The sequence below is a fragment of the Fringilla coelebs genome, assembly GCF_963513975.1.
Source record: "Fringilla coelebs genome assembly, chromosome: Z".
Lineage (NCBI taxonomy): Eukaryota > Metazoa > Chordata > Aves > Passeriformes > Fringillidae > Fringilla > Fringilla coelebs.
In genome coordinates this window covers 63,671,062-63,686,204 of record NC_140031.1, presented here as the reverse complement: position 1 = coordinate 63,686,204, position 15,143 = coordinate 63,671,062, and the positions used below count along the sequence as shown (strand labels likewise).

General features: G+C 40.0%; 1 protein-coding gene across 1 annotated transcript in view; it reads right to left on the bottom strand.

Moving 5' to 3' along the window:
- Positions 1-15,143, bottom strand: part of SHB (SH2 domain containing adaptor protein B) — a 57,173-nt gene that overhangs the window by 33,447 nt on the left and 8,583 nt on the right. Inside the window, exon 2 of the mRNA XM_084225310.1 lies at positions 10,022-10,139. Coding sequence (XP_084081436.1) covers positions 10,022-10,139 — 118 coding nt within the window. The remainder of the gene's footprint in view (positions 1-10,021; positions 10,140-15,143) is intronic.

The following is a 15,143-nucleotide window of genomic DNA, read 5'->3' as shown; positions in this document are numbered from 1 at the left end:
GACAGCCCATGTGAAGTCCACTAGTTGCCTTTAAAAAACAATAAATCCAGGTTAGGCTAGAAATATCTATTCCCAGGGCTGTCATCCTGACCCTAGCTTGTTTATTAACATGCTGCTCTTGAACATTTTCACATTTCCTTTGGCTAAAAGCCTCTTTGCAAAAGAATAAAAGGAAAGAGAAAAGGAACAAAGCGTAATTGAAGATACATACAAGTGTGACAAGGGATTTTTGTATCATTTTTTGTCCCAAGTGCATGTCTCACTTTTTCTTTTAGTATCACTATTGCATCTCCATATAACAAATCCCTGTAAAACTCATCAGCAACAGTCTACATCTCCCATACACCGCTGATTATTCATGCAACAAATTCTCCCCATTCTGCTTTTGAGCCATGGTGCAAGAAGCAACAGAGCTGGCACCAGCTTGAGCAGATTGAGAGGTGAATTGATAAGCCGGCACAACGTACCTCTGATGTCCCCCTACCTAATAAAACAACACTCCTTCCAGTCAGACCAGAAATGAGTTTACAGTGTTCCTTTGCTGTGGCAGGCCACAGTGGTATCAGTCAGCCATGCTTCCATCATACCTCCACCTGGAAAGCAACCAGAATTCCTGCCAACAGAGTCCAGAAGTGCATGAACAGGCTGAGTGCAGTCTGGAAACCCATCTGTTCAGCCTCTGCTCCTTCCCCCCACAAACTGATAGTGAACAGCTGTCAAGAGTCAGACTCCCTTGCTTCAACAGCATGCTTTCAGCATGGATTCTGCCCATCTAGGGTTACCTCCACAAAACCAGAATATATGTGCATAAGCCCCTGCTCAAGCTACATTTCAGCAGACTGTTTCCATGTGCCTCACTGTCACCTGTCTGGTCTTCCCAGAGATAAAGTCTAAAACAATCAGTATTGGGAACATACTGCCATGGTGGTAAAGCTGGAAATCAGCTGAGACTAAACAAACATGGGTTCCAGCAATCTAGTCTGGGATATGCTGACTCCCACTTCTCTTTCAGAAAACAGTTGCAGGATCATAAAATAAGCTAGGTTAAACAAAATCTCAGGAAGTGGAAGTCATCTTGTTCAATGTCCAACTCAAAACAGGTTTTAGCTATGGAGTCAGACAAGGTTACTCACAATCTGGTTTCTCAGTCCAGTCCTGAAAAGTTCCAAAGACAGACACTATAAAATCTCACTAGGCAACCTCCTCCAAAATTTGACTGTCCTCATAGTGAGATTTTTTTTTCCCCCTGTATTCAATGAACCTCTTATTTCATTTTGTGTTCATTGCCTCTAAGCCTTTCCAGGCATGGAAAGAACAGATGGAACACTGATTAAATCAGAAGGAATCACAGTCTACAGAGGTCTGATTACAAGGGAAAATGCAAAACAGTTTCATTTTTTATTTACTTTATCCAATTTACGGGTTTACACAACTCACACCAATCTCTACAGCACAGGCAGAGGACTCCATCATGGTCATATACTTTCATGTTCAGGCATGTTCTACATAAGAGAATCCTTTGTGCCAAGATGAAGTACCCATAGATGACCAGAGAAGTAAGACACCTTCAAATTCAACATATGTGGTACTAGAGGGTAGGAGTTGGGGAGAGGAGGGTAGAGGGGAGACGGGAGGGAGATTTAAAGGACTTGAACAGATCAGCAGGACACAAAATTTAAAAACAGTAGCTCTTTCACCTTTGTAACCAAAAGAATACCAATATTCCAATTTACTGAATTCCTTTTATTCTAGGGTCACAGTTTGCTTTTTCATCTTTCCAAGACACAGCTGCTAGAGTGCTAAAATTACAGATCCTCTGGGACCACACAGACCTCAGTGCTACTGAAACTGCTGCCAGAAGAATTGCTGTCTTGAAGGGACAGGCAATTCACATCCTATATTAAAAGCATCATTGTTCTTAAGAAGAGCAGTCCAAAATCTTGAAACTTATCTGGGGATGAGAAGGATGACGTAGAAGGAAGACCTGTTTTCACCTGCCAGTTACCACAGACATAGAATCAAGGCAGCATATTAAGAAATGCAAATATAACTCCCTATGCCACAAGCAACGCTGCATGCAAAGCACAGGCAGGCACCAAGGAAAAAGCACCTGCATACATTACACATGTTGCTTGTATTAGGAAAGCAGATAGATTTTGTCAAACTAACCATCTTCATCAAATGTGGCTTGAAACGACTGCTTCTTTGCCAACACCAGTCCTCCAGACTGCAGGCAAGGGTTAAATAGCATTTTGTCCTCATTGGTTTCTCTTTCCCAAACATCCACTCCTTCACTTTGGTTTTTGTGCAAGTAGATAGGCCAGATACATCAGACAGTGAGCAAGGAAATTGAATGAATGAAATGACAGTCCCTCAACATGCATCCTCAAGTAGTCTACTATAATTCGGATGTACATTTCCAAAGTTCTGTACATCTTGTTTGCATTATTTTGGGCATAAACTTTTGTCTTAATGAGAAAGAGTCAAGAAACTGTGAAAAACTCAATTTTTATTCAGGCTTGTGATTCAAGTTTCACATTTAGTCCATTTCCAAACTATATCAAATCAAAAGAGCAAGATGAAGGTGTTGAAACGGAGAAAAAACTCCACAAACAAAACCAACATTAAATTAAACTTGTAGTATTAATCATTAGAGAGAACACCTTAAATCTTTCTAGGGGAAGAGACATCTTTAAATATAAAGAAATTGTATTAATTTTATGCACAGCTGGTTTCTAGCCCAGTAATGCACCTAGCTGCAGCAACCACAACACATCTGTCTCTCACTACATGAGAAACTAGGCTCTCCACTTTCTGGCTTTATCTTCTCACAGTCACGGATGGGGTACAAAGTGCTCATGAAGACAGGAAGAGAAGTACTGATGATCCTGGCAACTGGACATGCTCTAAACTGGTAGGGGTCCAAGGCACGTGTGAGATCTGTTGCTTTGCGCAGAGAACGCAAGGAATTGTGTTGAAGCAAGTCCAGCACTATTTCAAACATCACTCAATTCATGCACATTAGACCTAATGCCAAGGAAGACTTTCTCTTCTGTAATTGTTCCTAGACAATTTCTTTTCTTTAAATCACTGCCCAATGGAATGTCTGTCCAAATTCCAAATTAAGTAAGAAACAACTTGAAATAGATGCTGACGCCCAGGAGGTTTCTAATTAACATTGCATCTAGCATACTTTAAGGAAGAAGCACAGCTGTTCAGAGCATATGTCCTTGCTTCTCATGAGCTGCAGGGAATTTTGCACTACAGGATAGCAGCAGGTGACAGTAACACTAGCACTATGCTACAAATGATGGGGAATGCTCAGGGCACATCAGACATCACTCTGTCACTTCTAGGAAGAGCTCCCCAAGATTTCCAGGGCTGCTCTATAGGAAACTCCCAACGTAAATAAAACCATCTTCTTACCAATCACAAACTTACTTCTGTGTGCTACTGATCTTCAAATCCTACCAGCGGCTGTCCACATTGCAAATGTGGAGATGAGAGCGCATACACATTAAATTTCAAGAGTGAAGTGTTACCTTGCACTATTCCACACTTTTAAAGGAAAAAAAAATTTAATTTTTCTACTAGAATGACCAGCATATGGTCTATTTACATCATCTGGAAACCGGATGATAATGGTGCTAATGAGAAATTCACAATGGATCGATTCTCATTTGGGGTTAATTTCCAGTCATGGCTAGCCTATTGTTAGACTCTCAAAGAGAATTAGAATTGAAACACATGAAAGTAGGAACAAAAGAAGGAGCTTAAAGTTTGTAAAAAATTATGACAGCTGTTGAGCTTAGTGGACAAACACATTGCTTCTCCTGTGTTCACTACAGCTGTCTCTCATGCTCAAGTACAGACAGACAGCAAATCTTACACAGAGCCACTACAGTGCTTAGAGATCTGGTTAGCTTGCTAGGCTCAGTGATTTTCAATAGCCCAAAAATATTCTTCCTAAACTTCCTAAGCTGTACATGCTAATCCAGGCATCCTAATCAAAGCCTTGATCAAAGTAGTTATCATTGCTCTTCTTGTATTATTTGCAGTTGCAAACCTGGTGCCAACAAGCAACATGCCAGAGGCCACCTGGTAAAGAATTTTACAAGATCTGACTCACCACCAATGTGCTCTAGTGACTATTCAGATGAAGTTACATGTCTGAACAAAAAAACAGCCTTTTTAGTTACAAGGGAAACTGACACCCAAGACCTTTTGAAGTAGGTCCAGGTTCATGGGAATGCTGTTTTCTCCATACTCCCAGCATTTCTGTGATAGCTGGCACAAAGACTGAGCTACTTCTCCCAGCATGTCCATGGGAAGCTCCCAGTTAAGGCAGGTGCACTGTTTTTGCTAGGCTGCCTGTCATGCATTAGAGATTCCACTGTAATGCAGCTATGGACTCTTACTTCAGTCCCTAGAAAGAAGTAGTGAAGTGCAAGAAGGCATTTACTCTTCTAGCACTGTCTGCACCTATAGAGGAGTCTCAGCTTTCTGCATCCTCAGAGAAAGAAGGCCAAGCACAAAATCTCTAAGTATGAGCTAGTTAGACTTGCTCACTGATGTTCTATGGCACAGCCAGGATGATGCATATGGAGACAGGATGATAAATACATAGAAAAAGAAGAAAATATTGTGAGCCTCTGAACAAAGCTGATATTTTTCTTTCAGAATTCTCTCTAATAACCCCTCGTTTAATTTTAAAATAGCTCCTGTTGACAAAATGCTCACATTCATTAAAGCCCCTCTAAATGAGAACCCTGCCTTTCCTCATCACACACTTCCCTTAGTTTATGCTCACTTTTGCTAATATGTAATTGCTCAGGTTGATGAAAGCACTGAACAACACAGGCAAGAAAACAGGTATCTCTGTACCATGATTCTAATGCTCTAGAGCATCCCTATGAATAGATTCCAGCTCTTCAGGTCCAGTACACAGATCCTTCTGCCACATCACTCACCTAACCCTGGAGCATGCATACAAGCTCATCTTTTCAGATTAAACTTTAATTCAGATTTCCATTTATGGCCAGAAGCCTTTTTATGACTTAGATTTTCCAGTGTTCAAGGAGTACTGGCAGCATGCTTTTGTGTTGATTTGGGACTTACCAAATACACATTGAGCACTTTTCCCTGTCCTCATGGGTTGGCACATCCCAGCTACAAGACCTAACATGCCAAGTCCCCAGGACAATTGTGTGACTAGACTCTTGTGAGAAATACATCAATAACAAATTGAATTTCTTCCTCCTACTACTTCCTACAACTACTTTGGCTGTCCAAAAGGAGATCTTTTATGCCCTGAGGAACCTCTCAAGTTACCCGGATCAGAATAGAGGCACAGTGTATGTTTTATCCATAGTGCTATGACAGCCTTCTTAAGTCTGCATGCAACATGGCATTTGCTCCACAAGGAATACCACATGGAATGTTACATCTCAGGGAAAGCAACGGTCTGCAGAAATGCCACCCATTTAAGTCTTCAGAATTCTGAGACACAAGAAGAGAGTTTTTTCCCTGGCTACCACATCATTGAGGCAAATGCATGACCTAGAGGCCAGAAGCCCATAAAGAGGCTGATGTCTCTGGCACAGGCCTAGATCACATCTATAAAAGCAAAGGAAAGAACATGATGTACATCAAGACTGTCAGGGCATTGACCTGAGGCATTCCTAGATCTCTAAGTAATCAAGGCACTGATGCACCACATGCTTATCTCACTTTTCAAATCGCTGTTCTAACTCAAGGGCTTAACCTTCCCTATTTCTCCTTCCCTGACCATTCTACAGAACAGAAGATACAATTCCTGATCCAGAAAGAACAGAAATTATTTTGCCAACACACTTTTCTTAAGGTAGGTCTCATATCGCAATAACTCTTTCTGCTTCCTCTCTCAACAAACACCCCTGCCCCCACCCCTTACCCAGCCATTTTTCATTATGTGGTCACAAATTATTCTGAGACTTAAAATGACCTTAATTTTACAGTTGTTTAAGTAAGCTGAATTATACATTATAGTATGTATCATGCTAGGTGTTTCATACTCAAGAGATCATAAGTTGTTCTGATCAGGGTAACTTTAGAGGTTAGTCAGGGCATAAAACATCTCCTTTTGGAAGCAAGATGCTCTCTTCAAATCCAAGCACCAAGTAGGACAACAGATGCAGTTTATTAATTCAATCTCTGTAGCCAGTATTCCTTATCATATCTTAAAATGACACAATTGTTTGTGCAACAACTTGCCTACCAGCATATCTCCATTTGAATGATGATCCAAAATTGGATCCTTCTCCAAAGGCAGGTTTTAGGTGCACAGAAGGCTGTGGTATAGGCAGCCTTGATCTGGCATTTGATTGCAGATGTTTCATGCAATCTGAGGACTGGTGTTAGTTCCTTCTGAAAGGCACTTGCCTGGAAAAGTTATGTCAACACACACAGCTGTCAGGAGAAAGAGGAAAGGCATGGCTGTAAAGCTATAGCTAGAATAGGGCCTTCTGACTTTCAGGGGATTTTAAGGGAAAAAATTGCACACGTTTTCCGCAACCACTGCCACAGTCATATCCATGAACTAAGGAAACTTTTTCTTCTCTCAGGTAAGGGATTACCACAGAAAACAAAGAGACCCTTCTCCAGGATTTGATCTTCAGTGCAAGCTGATGGGAGTAAATACTCAAGCGGAACTAACTTCTATTCCCTTAGCATTCCCTGAGAGGAATGGATGACAGAGAGGCTGTATATTATGATCACCCACACTCTGACCTGACAGTGTCTCAGCCATTCACTTCTGTTCAAATGCAGCATCTCCAGCCACTGCTTCTCTGCAGAGCTCTCTCTCAAGCATGAACATACTACACCTGATCCAAGCAGTGATGCTTGGTTACACTCAAGGTAAAGCAGCACAGGCTTGTTTCTGTAACAGGCCACATGCCACTGCAGCAGCTACAGACTGATACCAGGGGAGAAGTAAGATCCACCTACTACTCAGCATCCTTAGAAATCAGCTATCTCTATTGGTGCCATTGCACGCTTGATAGCAGACAGTCCAGGATCTTCAGCCAATTCCATGCATAGTCCAGGATACTTTACATCATAAACCATAGAGGTGGTATATGATGTATATATATATACACCTATATAATCCTTTATACTCATGTAGTTATTCTGGGACATCAAATCTCCAAAGGCAAAGATGCAACAACTCTTGCTGTGGCTTTGGGTGCACACCCAGCCAAGCTGAGATTCCCACCACACAGCACTTCAAGAACTGGATTGCCAGGGATTCCCTCTGAACCTCTGGCACAGATTTCCTGAAGACAGGGTAGACACTTACGAATGGCAATACCACAGCAGATATGTTCACCTGACAAAAGATGATAGCTTCTTATCAACGTGCATTTGTTATCAACACACTCTACCTTGGCCTCAAGTCACATCTTTCTTTGAGAAGTCTTTCCAAACCTTATCATAAAGGTTGCACTTTTTTCCAGTCATCACAACCGCAAATCTGGGGATTTTTGGGGAGCACTATCAGCAGAAGAAACTTCAAGCCTGACTGAACCCAATTCTAACCACAGACAGCATGGGAACAGATAGAATTATTTATTTCAATAATTACTTGCAATAAAACAACTCAGGGACTGCCTATTCTTTTAAATCAAACATCAGCTCAGAACAAACTGCCTGACAACTGCAAGAACACAGAACTTTTAGGAAGAAAGGATAAGCTCTGAATAAAAATATTAGTTACTTCAGTCATCATGCATTTCTATTCAGATGTAAGCTTACTTTCTCATATTGAAATCACAAGGTCTTATTTCATATGGACACCTGCTTTTGCCTAATCCTCTACTAAATCAAGGAACACATAGCACGCACAAAAGTTTTAGGGTCATATTTCAACAACGCTTACACTGGGTCCCCAGAGTTCAAGAGTTAGGGTACACCAGTAAACATGGAATAACCACTAAAAAGCTGTTTTATTTTCTATGTCTCCTACAGTACATTCCACTGCATTATGCAAATTCCTGCTCTCTAGGATTAAGCCACTTTAAATGCAATCAGAAGGGTTTAATCAGATTAGTCAGGCTAAACTGATAGCCATCTGATGTTCTTCTATTCATCAGACAACAAAACTAACAAACGTAACAAAGCAGTAAATATTTTGAGGCAAGTCGAACTTCAGTCAAAAGGTCTTCAGAAGCAGCAGGTACATAATAGAATTCACTCAGTAAATATAAACAGAACCTTTAAAAACTCTCCAACAAGTTGCCTTTGGATTTTAATTTATCAAGTAAAGTGCAAAGGCAATACCTGAGCAATAACAAAATCCCCACACATAAAGCTATGTGCTTGAATACAGTCAACATAGCCTGATGCCATGGAGGTTTATGGGGAGACCTTCTCTATCCACATCAGGACAAGATGACTGGAAACTAAATACCCAGATCTCAAAACACTAAACATCTTCACAGGTATATCAATCATCTTCTACTTGCTCAGTCACATGAATATTCAGAACACTTGCTCTATCATTATAATCAATTAAACCCTATTTTCAAAAGTGCCTTTAGAATCTTGGAGAGCTCCTCATGTTTCCTTTATAATGACATGGAGCAGATATAACAGCTTATCAGTTGCACCAAGTATCAATTAGGCACAAGGATGTCTCGTAATTTCAATGGCTCACGAACCTACTGTCCCTTACTGCAGATAAGCCATCCAGTATCATCCTGCTAAATATCTCATTTCTTATGACTAATCTGAAAAAGAAGAGAGAACAAACTCCAGTCCTAAAAGAACCAAACCAATGCACTACAAGCTTAATTTAAATTACAAGTGCTCACCACTGCTGTATAAAGAGCAAGAAATTATTTGGACTAATATGATTTTCTGAGAAATTCCTTGACTTAAAATTAATAGATTTACACTAATGAAAAGTAACAGCCCCCAGCCCTTCTATAAGGTACTGAAAACTTCCAAGGAGCTGTTTCCATGTCATTTCCTGTGTCTCTTCAGAAATGCTTTAAGAAAAGAAAAATAGGAACACTTGCATGAAAAAATGATCTTTTCATCCAACAGCCTCATCTTCCCCCACTGATTAATCTTTCCTGAGGGCCCAAAACAGGAGCTGCCAATAGAAAAGGAAAGCATACAATCAACTTAACCAGGCACAAGAGTGACTTATACCGCAAAATGAGAAAAAAAGGACCTGCTGTACAAATCCAAGGATCTGCACAAAGATATGTGTTGACTGGTCAAATCATCACAAATTAAAAACATATGCCCCAGTACCTCAGAACATTTTACAGACTGCACAGCCAACAAGTAGGATATTGATCCTGATAAAGAAAATACACGGAAAATAGAGTTGCACAATGCCGGTAAAAGGGTTTGAATAGTTCAAAGGCATACCACAACATCACCCCTAACCATTTTCCTACATGACAGAAAAGGAAGGACACTACCAAGAATAGCAATTAAAGGCTCACAGGCATCCTAAAGTGTCTCATTTTGACTATTGATAAAAAAAAAACATCAGAGAAGCAAGGAAGGCAAGAAGACTACAGAAAGATGTAGCTCTGCAGCCCTCCTCAAACACCAAGAAGTCCAAATCTCATTGAGGAAAAAATTCCATTAGCAAGCTGTTCAACTGTTTTTAAGTGGAATAACACAATATCATGCTTTGGCCATCTTAACCACATACACAGATGACTGCCTTCACATTGCCAAGAGGAAGAATACACACTCCAATTCGCATTGCTCTTATTTTTTCATCTTATTACATGACAGTACAAAACTTCTATATTTAAAAGTGAGGAACAGAGCAGTATTTTTAGGTATAAAGGCACATGGGGGAAAATGCAGTGCTTCTATGGCATTTGCTGCTGCCTACCTAAGCATCTTCAGAACCACAGTTTTCCCTGCCAAAGGACATTTCTGTTTCATAGCAGTGATAATATGCATGTGAACTGCCATGCAACTGGAGCTCACACGTGTAACTGTCTTTTCTTACCAGCCATTATTCTCTGGGCTTCATATGGTTCCATATAGCCGGTGTTCTCCCCTTTTCCCATTCTGTTCAACTCACTTTTGGCATCAAATGGATCTGAGTAGTCATCAGCTATCAATACCTGAAAGACAGGAAGGTAGCTGTTACTGAAGTCTCCAGTGAGATGTGCAAAGCAGAAGGCAATGACATCATATCAGCAAATAAAAACTGCTTCACTTGGCTGCATCCTATGCCATCTTCAAAGTACAGTCTTGGTTCAGAGGACAAATACAAAATTGCCACAGATCAATACTGAAATACAGATCAGTACTGAAATAGAAGTGTGCTCCCATTTATACCAGAAACCTAATAAAGGCAGACTCCATGTCAAAAGGATTTCTGACTAGCACAAGCAATGGAATAACTGGGATGGACAAATTAGAAAGAGCCAACCAGTCAGCAAATTCCATCCAGCGCAAATCTTATCAGTGAACTCTGCTAATATTCAGGAAAAAAAAAAAAGCACTCTCTCCCTTGCACATACTTCATCTCCTCTGCTTTTTAAGGTTTATGAGCTACAACTGAAAATACTGCAAGAAATTTTTAAAATAAATATTCTAAGGCTATTCTTTTCACTGCATTAATGAGAAGCATTTAAATTTTAGGTCTCACCTGAAAAAAACAAGACAAACTTCTTGGCTAAACTTAAACCCTCAAACCCATCTGTGCCATTCTTTCTCTCAAAGAAACAATTTCTTTTTGCTATCTTTTGTCTCAGTTCACAAAATATAAGTAAAAATAATCTGTCAGAACGCATTTTCGTCCCCCACTAGAAGACTAAGAAAATCTGAAAGTTAGAAAACCTCACACTTGACCTTATATTACTATGCTTTCCTGACCACTGCAAAATCATTGTATGCTGTGTAGGTCCCATCTATAGGTTTTTTATCAGTCAATTAAAGTCACAGGAATCATCCCTCCCTATAATTGAAGTGGTAGAGCTGACTTTTGTTCCTGGGATGTGACAAGCAGACTGGGGCAAAGCCAGAAATCCTCATATGAGAATTATTGCAGAGTACAGAGATAGAATCTTCAGCAGGCAAAAGAGTCTGAAGCAAACAAAAGCAGGCAGAGGCAGGCTTCAACATCAGAATCTCTATGAAACCATAAGATTATTCAGGTGGGAAAGAACCACAAGAGATCACCCTATCCAACTCATCACTCAAAGCAGGGCAAGCCTAAAGGGTTTTGCCCTGACTGCTTACTTTATTTACAAGGGATTTTTCAACTGAGTTACTTCATATTTTTAAGATAAGCTCTAGTAAGACTTACAGCACAGTGCTATTCCAACAGTTTCCATCTTTCCAACAAAGAACCAAGAGTGCACTGCCAGCTAAGAGACTGGGGCTGCATCTGCTTCTGTCTCTTGCTGCCAGCATATCCCACCAGTCAGAGAAGAAAAACAGGACACACAAGTATTCACAGATCAAACACCTGCACAAGTGCCATGGAATAAATGAACACTCTATTAGGAAAGACAGAGATCTTTAAGATTAGGAAACAAAACATCTAACGCACTTCAGAGTCATTACTCAGGCCCCATAACACTGGCACACTGCAATTTTATACTACTTATTTTGCTTATTTTACTACAAGACTGACATTTTAATTATGGGTTTTTTGTGTTTTCCTCCACTCAGAGTTTAAAGTGACTGGAAGCTTTTTTTTGACCAGAAATCACCAGACTGACGTGGATCATCGAGAGAGGAAAACATAATTCTTTCTTTCACTTGGTGTCCAAAATTACTCCCTCATTATTTCGAAAAACAGTTAACACAAAAGGGAAAAGTCCCCTCCCCCCTGTCTAGCAACATATGCCCAAGCAGCAAATCAAGTGACAGCAGCTGCACACACTTGAGACAAAGAGGACAATGTGTATCACACAGCAGTAATATCTCCTTGGCACAAGGGCAGTTTTATTTCAGTGATGCAGCTGAAATGCCATCCATGTTCTCTTCTGCTCCAACCCTGTCAAGAGCTGCTAGGTGGTCGCATGTGCTCTGTGCTGCTCTCCTTTGCAAATGTTGACACACAGTACTCACCAATCGTTTGCATAACTGTACTAGAACACGAAACAGAAAGCAGACTTAGTACAGCTATTTGACATTTCTTCTTCTTCGTCATTTGCCCAAAGTACACTAGGAGGAAAATTATACATAAAAGATGCTGTCAAATAAGACTCTGCCTCCCCCCCCAAAAAAGCAATCCGAAAAACTCCAACCTAAACACTCTCAGAGCAAATACCAAACCCACTTTTCAGCACTCAGGCAGAAAGAGCAGCCTGCCTCACCATTCCTTGAACTGTGTATCTTATTACATGTGGATTTACAATGCTGAGCTGTCAGAGGACTCCCCAGCTGACTGTTACTGTTTCCATATATACTAAAATTCAGTAATTCTCAGCCTAGATGTAGCAGCTGGCCAGTGCCAGAATTCGATTTCTTCTATACTTGCTAACAGCTATAAATTCTCCACTTCTAGGAAATCTGAAGTATTTCTACTTCTTTCAAAAAAACCCCAGTGCTTGAAAACCTCAAATGAGTATGACTGCTGGTTTTATTATAACATACTTACTGTAAATGTCTGAACTCCTTTTGACAACCCTATTTCAGAGGATTATTTTTCCTCTTTTCAGAGATGTCAGGCAGAAAAAGAGTTCCTACTCTGCAAGTCTCTTTACCATCTCCACATAAGCTACTTTTAGCTTGATGAGCTCACCTTCCAAGCCTCTATGCTTGGTTAGACAAAGTACAGACAAAAACTTTTGATGAAATAGAAGGTTCTGAGTACATGAATTTTCTAGTTAAACAAAACACTTGCTTCATGACATATGGTATTAATACACTGTTCTCATACCCCTTTCATGCTACCCTGATAAAGAAAAAGTGTTCCAATGTTACACAAATATCACGGGTACATGCCTTGCATGTGCAGTGGGAGCTCTGAAGATCATGATCTTGATCACCTCCATGCCACATGGGGAAGATCCACTGTGAGAGCACCATGCTGCCACTTCTTCCCCCCAGGCACGTAGAAGGAGGTCTTTCTGTGTGACCACCAATGCGCTCCTGCGTTCACCAGAGCTCATTAGCTTTACAGAAAGAGGCATTTTGTTTGTTTATATTTCTCCCAACAACCTTTCAACCACTGTCCAGCAAACTGGTCTCAGTCAGGCATTTGTTTTCTACAGTCCAGAGGTCAAGGCAAGCACAGGAGATCCCAGGTTAGGGCCTGCACGCAGTGTCCCTTCCACAGCTTTGATTTAGTGCCCTTCTAAGGCAAATGGCTAAACTCATTCGTCTGGTCTCCAAAGTGATCTTTCATGTTACTGACTGACGAACATTGGACAGGAGGTAGAAGATAATGGACAACATCCACTGTCTACCAATGCATCCCTCCTAGAAGTCTCAGCTAGTTAGATTATCCAGGATCTAATGCTGTAGTTGCCACATCTACCATGGGCATAATCAGAGGAATGGCAACGTGTTGAAATTTTCTATGCATTCATAGAAAAATGCTAAAGACAGCATTCATACACAGAGGATGATCTTTGGAGCAGGACACATTTAATTTGACTCCCTGCTCTGCCAAATCCAGCCACCTTCCCCACAGGTCCTGTCTGTCAAAATGAAAACACAGCTATCAGGAATCCCCAGAAGGCAGTCATCCAGATTCCAAATTAATGTCAAAATCAGTTGCATTTGTCAGGGTTATTGTCAAAGACCTGTGGCTTATCTCTTGACAGAATGCAAGATCTACATTCTGGGTGTGGACTAGGAGCTTCTACAACTACTGATTTCTGCTCTATTCAAGCCTGTTCTATGGCACCCCATAGATATATGGTATTATTTTCTATTCTTGTATACATGTAGTTGTAGTACTTTGAAGCATCAGTAACATCAAACAAAAGAAACTTTAGCACAAAAATAGAAGTGCAGTTATTAAAAGAAGTCAATAAGCATTTAGAGAACACTCGCAGGGGCTCTTCCTTGCAGGTTGCTAGTTAAAAGTCAGAAGATAGAGAAAAAGAGTACAGGTCAGTTACCAGACAAGTTGACAAATTAAAAACCATAACTCTAGCTAAAAAGTTAATCAGCAGATACAAGATCCAAAAACCCAATAATCACTCTACCTCCCAGAAAATTACATATAAACTGAGATTGTGGTTGGTTTATCCCTCTATTCTATATTAACTAAGTTGCAAGCTTCACTGTTTATTCATAGTCTTTGTTCTTCTACTGTCTTAAAAAAAGTCTGACAAATATTATCATATTAAACACAAGTTTAAATGAGTATTTGCATATTCAAAAGCATAATCTGCATATGCAGCCACAGGAAGAAACCAAAGAACACACCTAAGTGCATAATTTCACAGGTATCTCTCTCTGACTAAACCAAACATTTTAAAGGGAATGAAAAAGAAGGAAACAACTGAGGACTCACCACACTGAAAAAAATGGAGGTAATCTCTTTTTTGAATTGAACGGAAATGCAGAAGATCAAGCTCTCTTTAAAACACCAACATCAGTACAGAACTGTTAGCTATTTCAGTAATTTAGTAGCTATTGTGATTAAGGACACACTGTTCTAGAAGAATCCAAGAGGAATTATAATAAACAACATGTAGCAAAAAATCTAAAAGACTTTTCCTGCCCACCAGGCCTTTGGAGAATTTATTAGGGGATATTTACTTTAAAGATTTCTTCTTATAAAATAAAATATATTATTATATTGCCAATATTAAATAATAGGATGGTTTGGGTTGGAACGGACCTTAAAGATTCTCTAGTTCCAACCTCCTTGGCATGGGCAGGCACATACTTAAATAACTGTATAAAGACAGACCATATATTCTTCTTTCAACTTCTGAGAGTTGAAATTGAGTCCACCAATACAGCAGATAACAGCATGTCTTTATCAGCAAAGATAAAGAAGACAAGGACACTTAAAAACTGTGAATATATCTCTGAGAACACCACAGTTAACACATTTAACACAATGTAATGAAAATTCTTAATCCTCTCTGAGAATTTGTATTCACAAAAGATCAGTCTCTAGCTGCAGAAGAAGTGACTCTAAATTACCA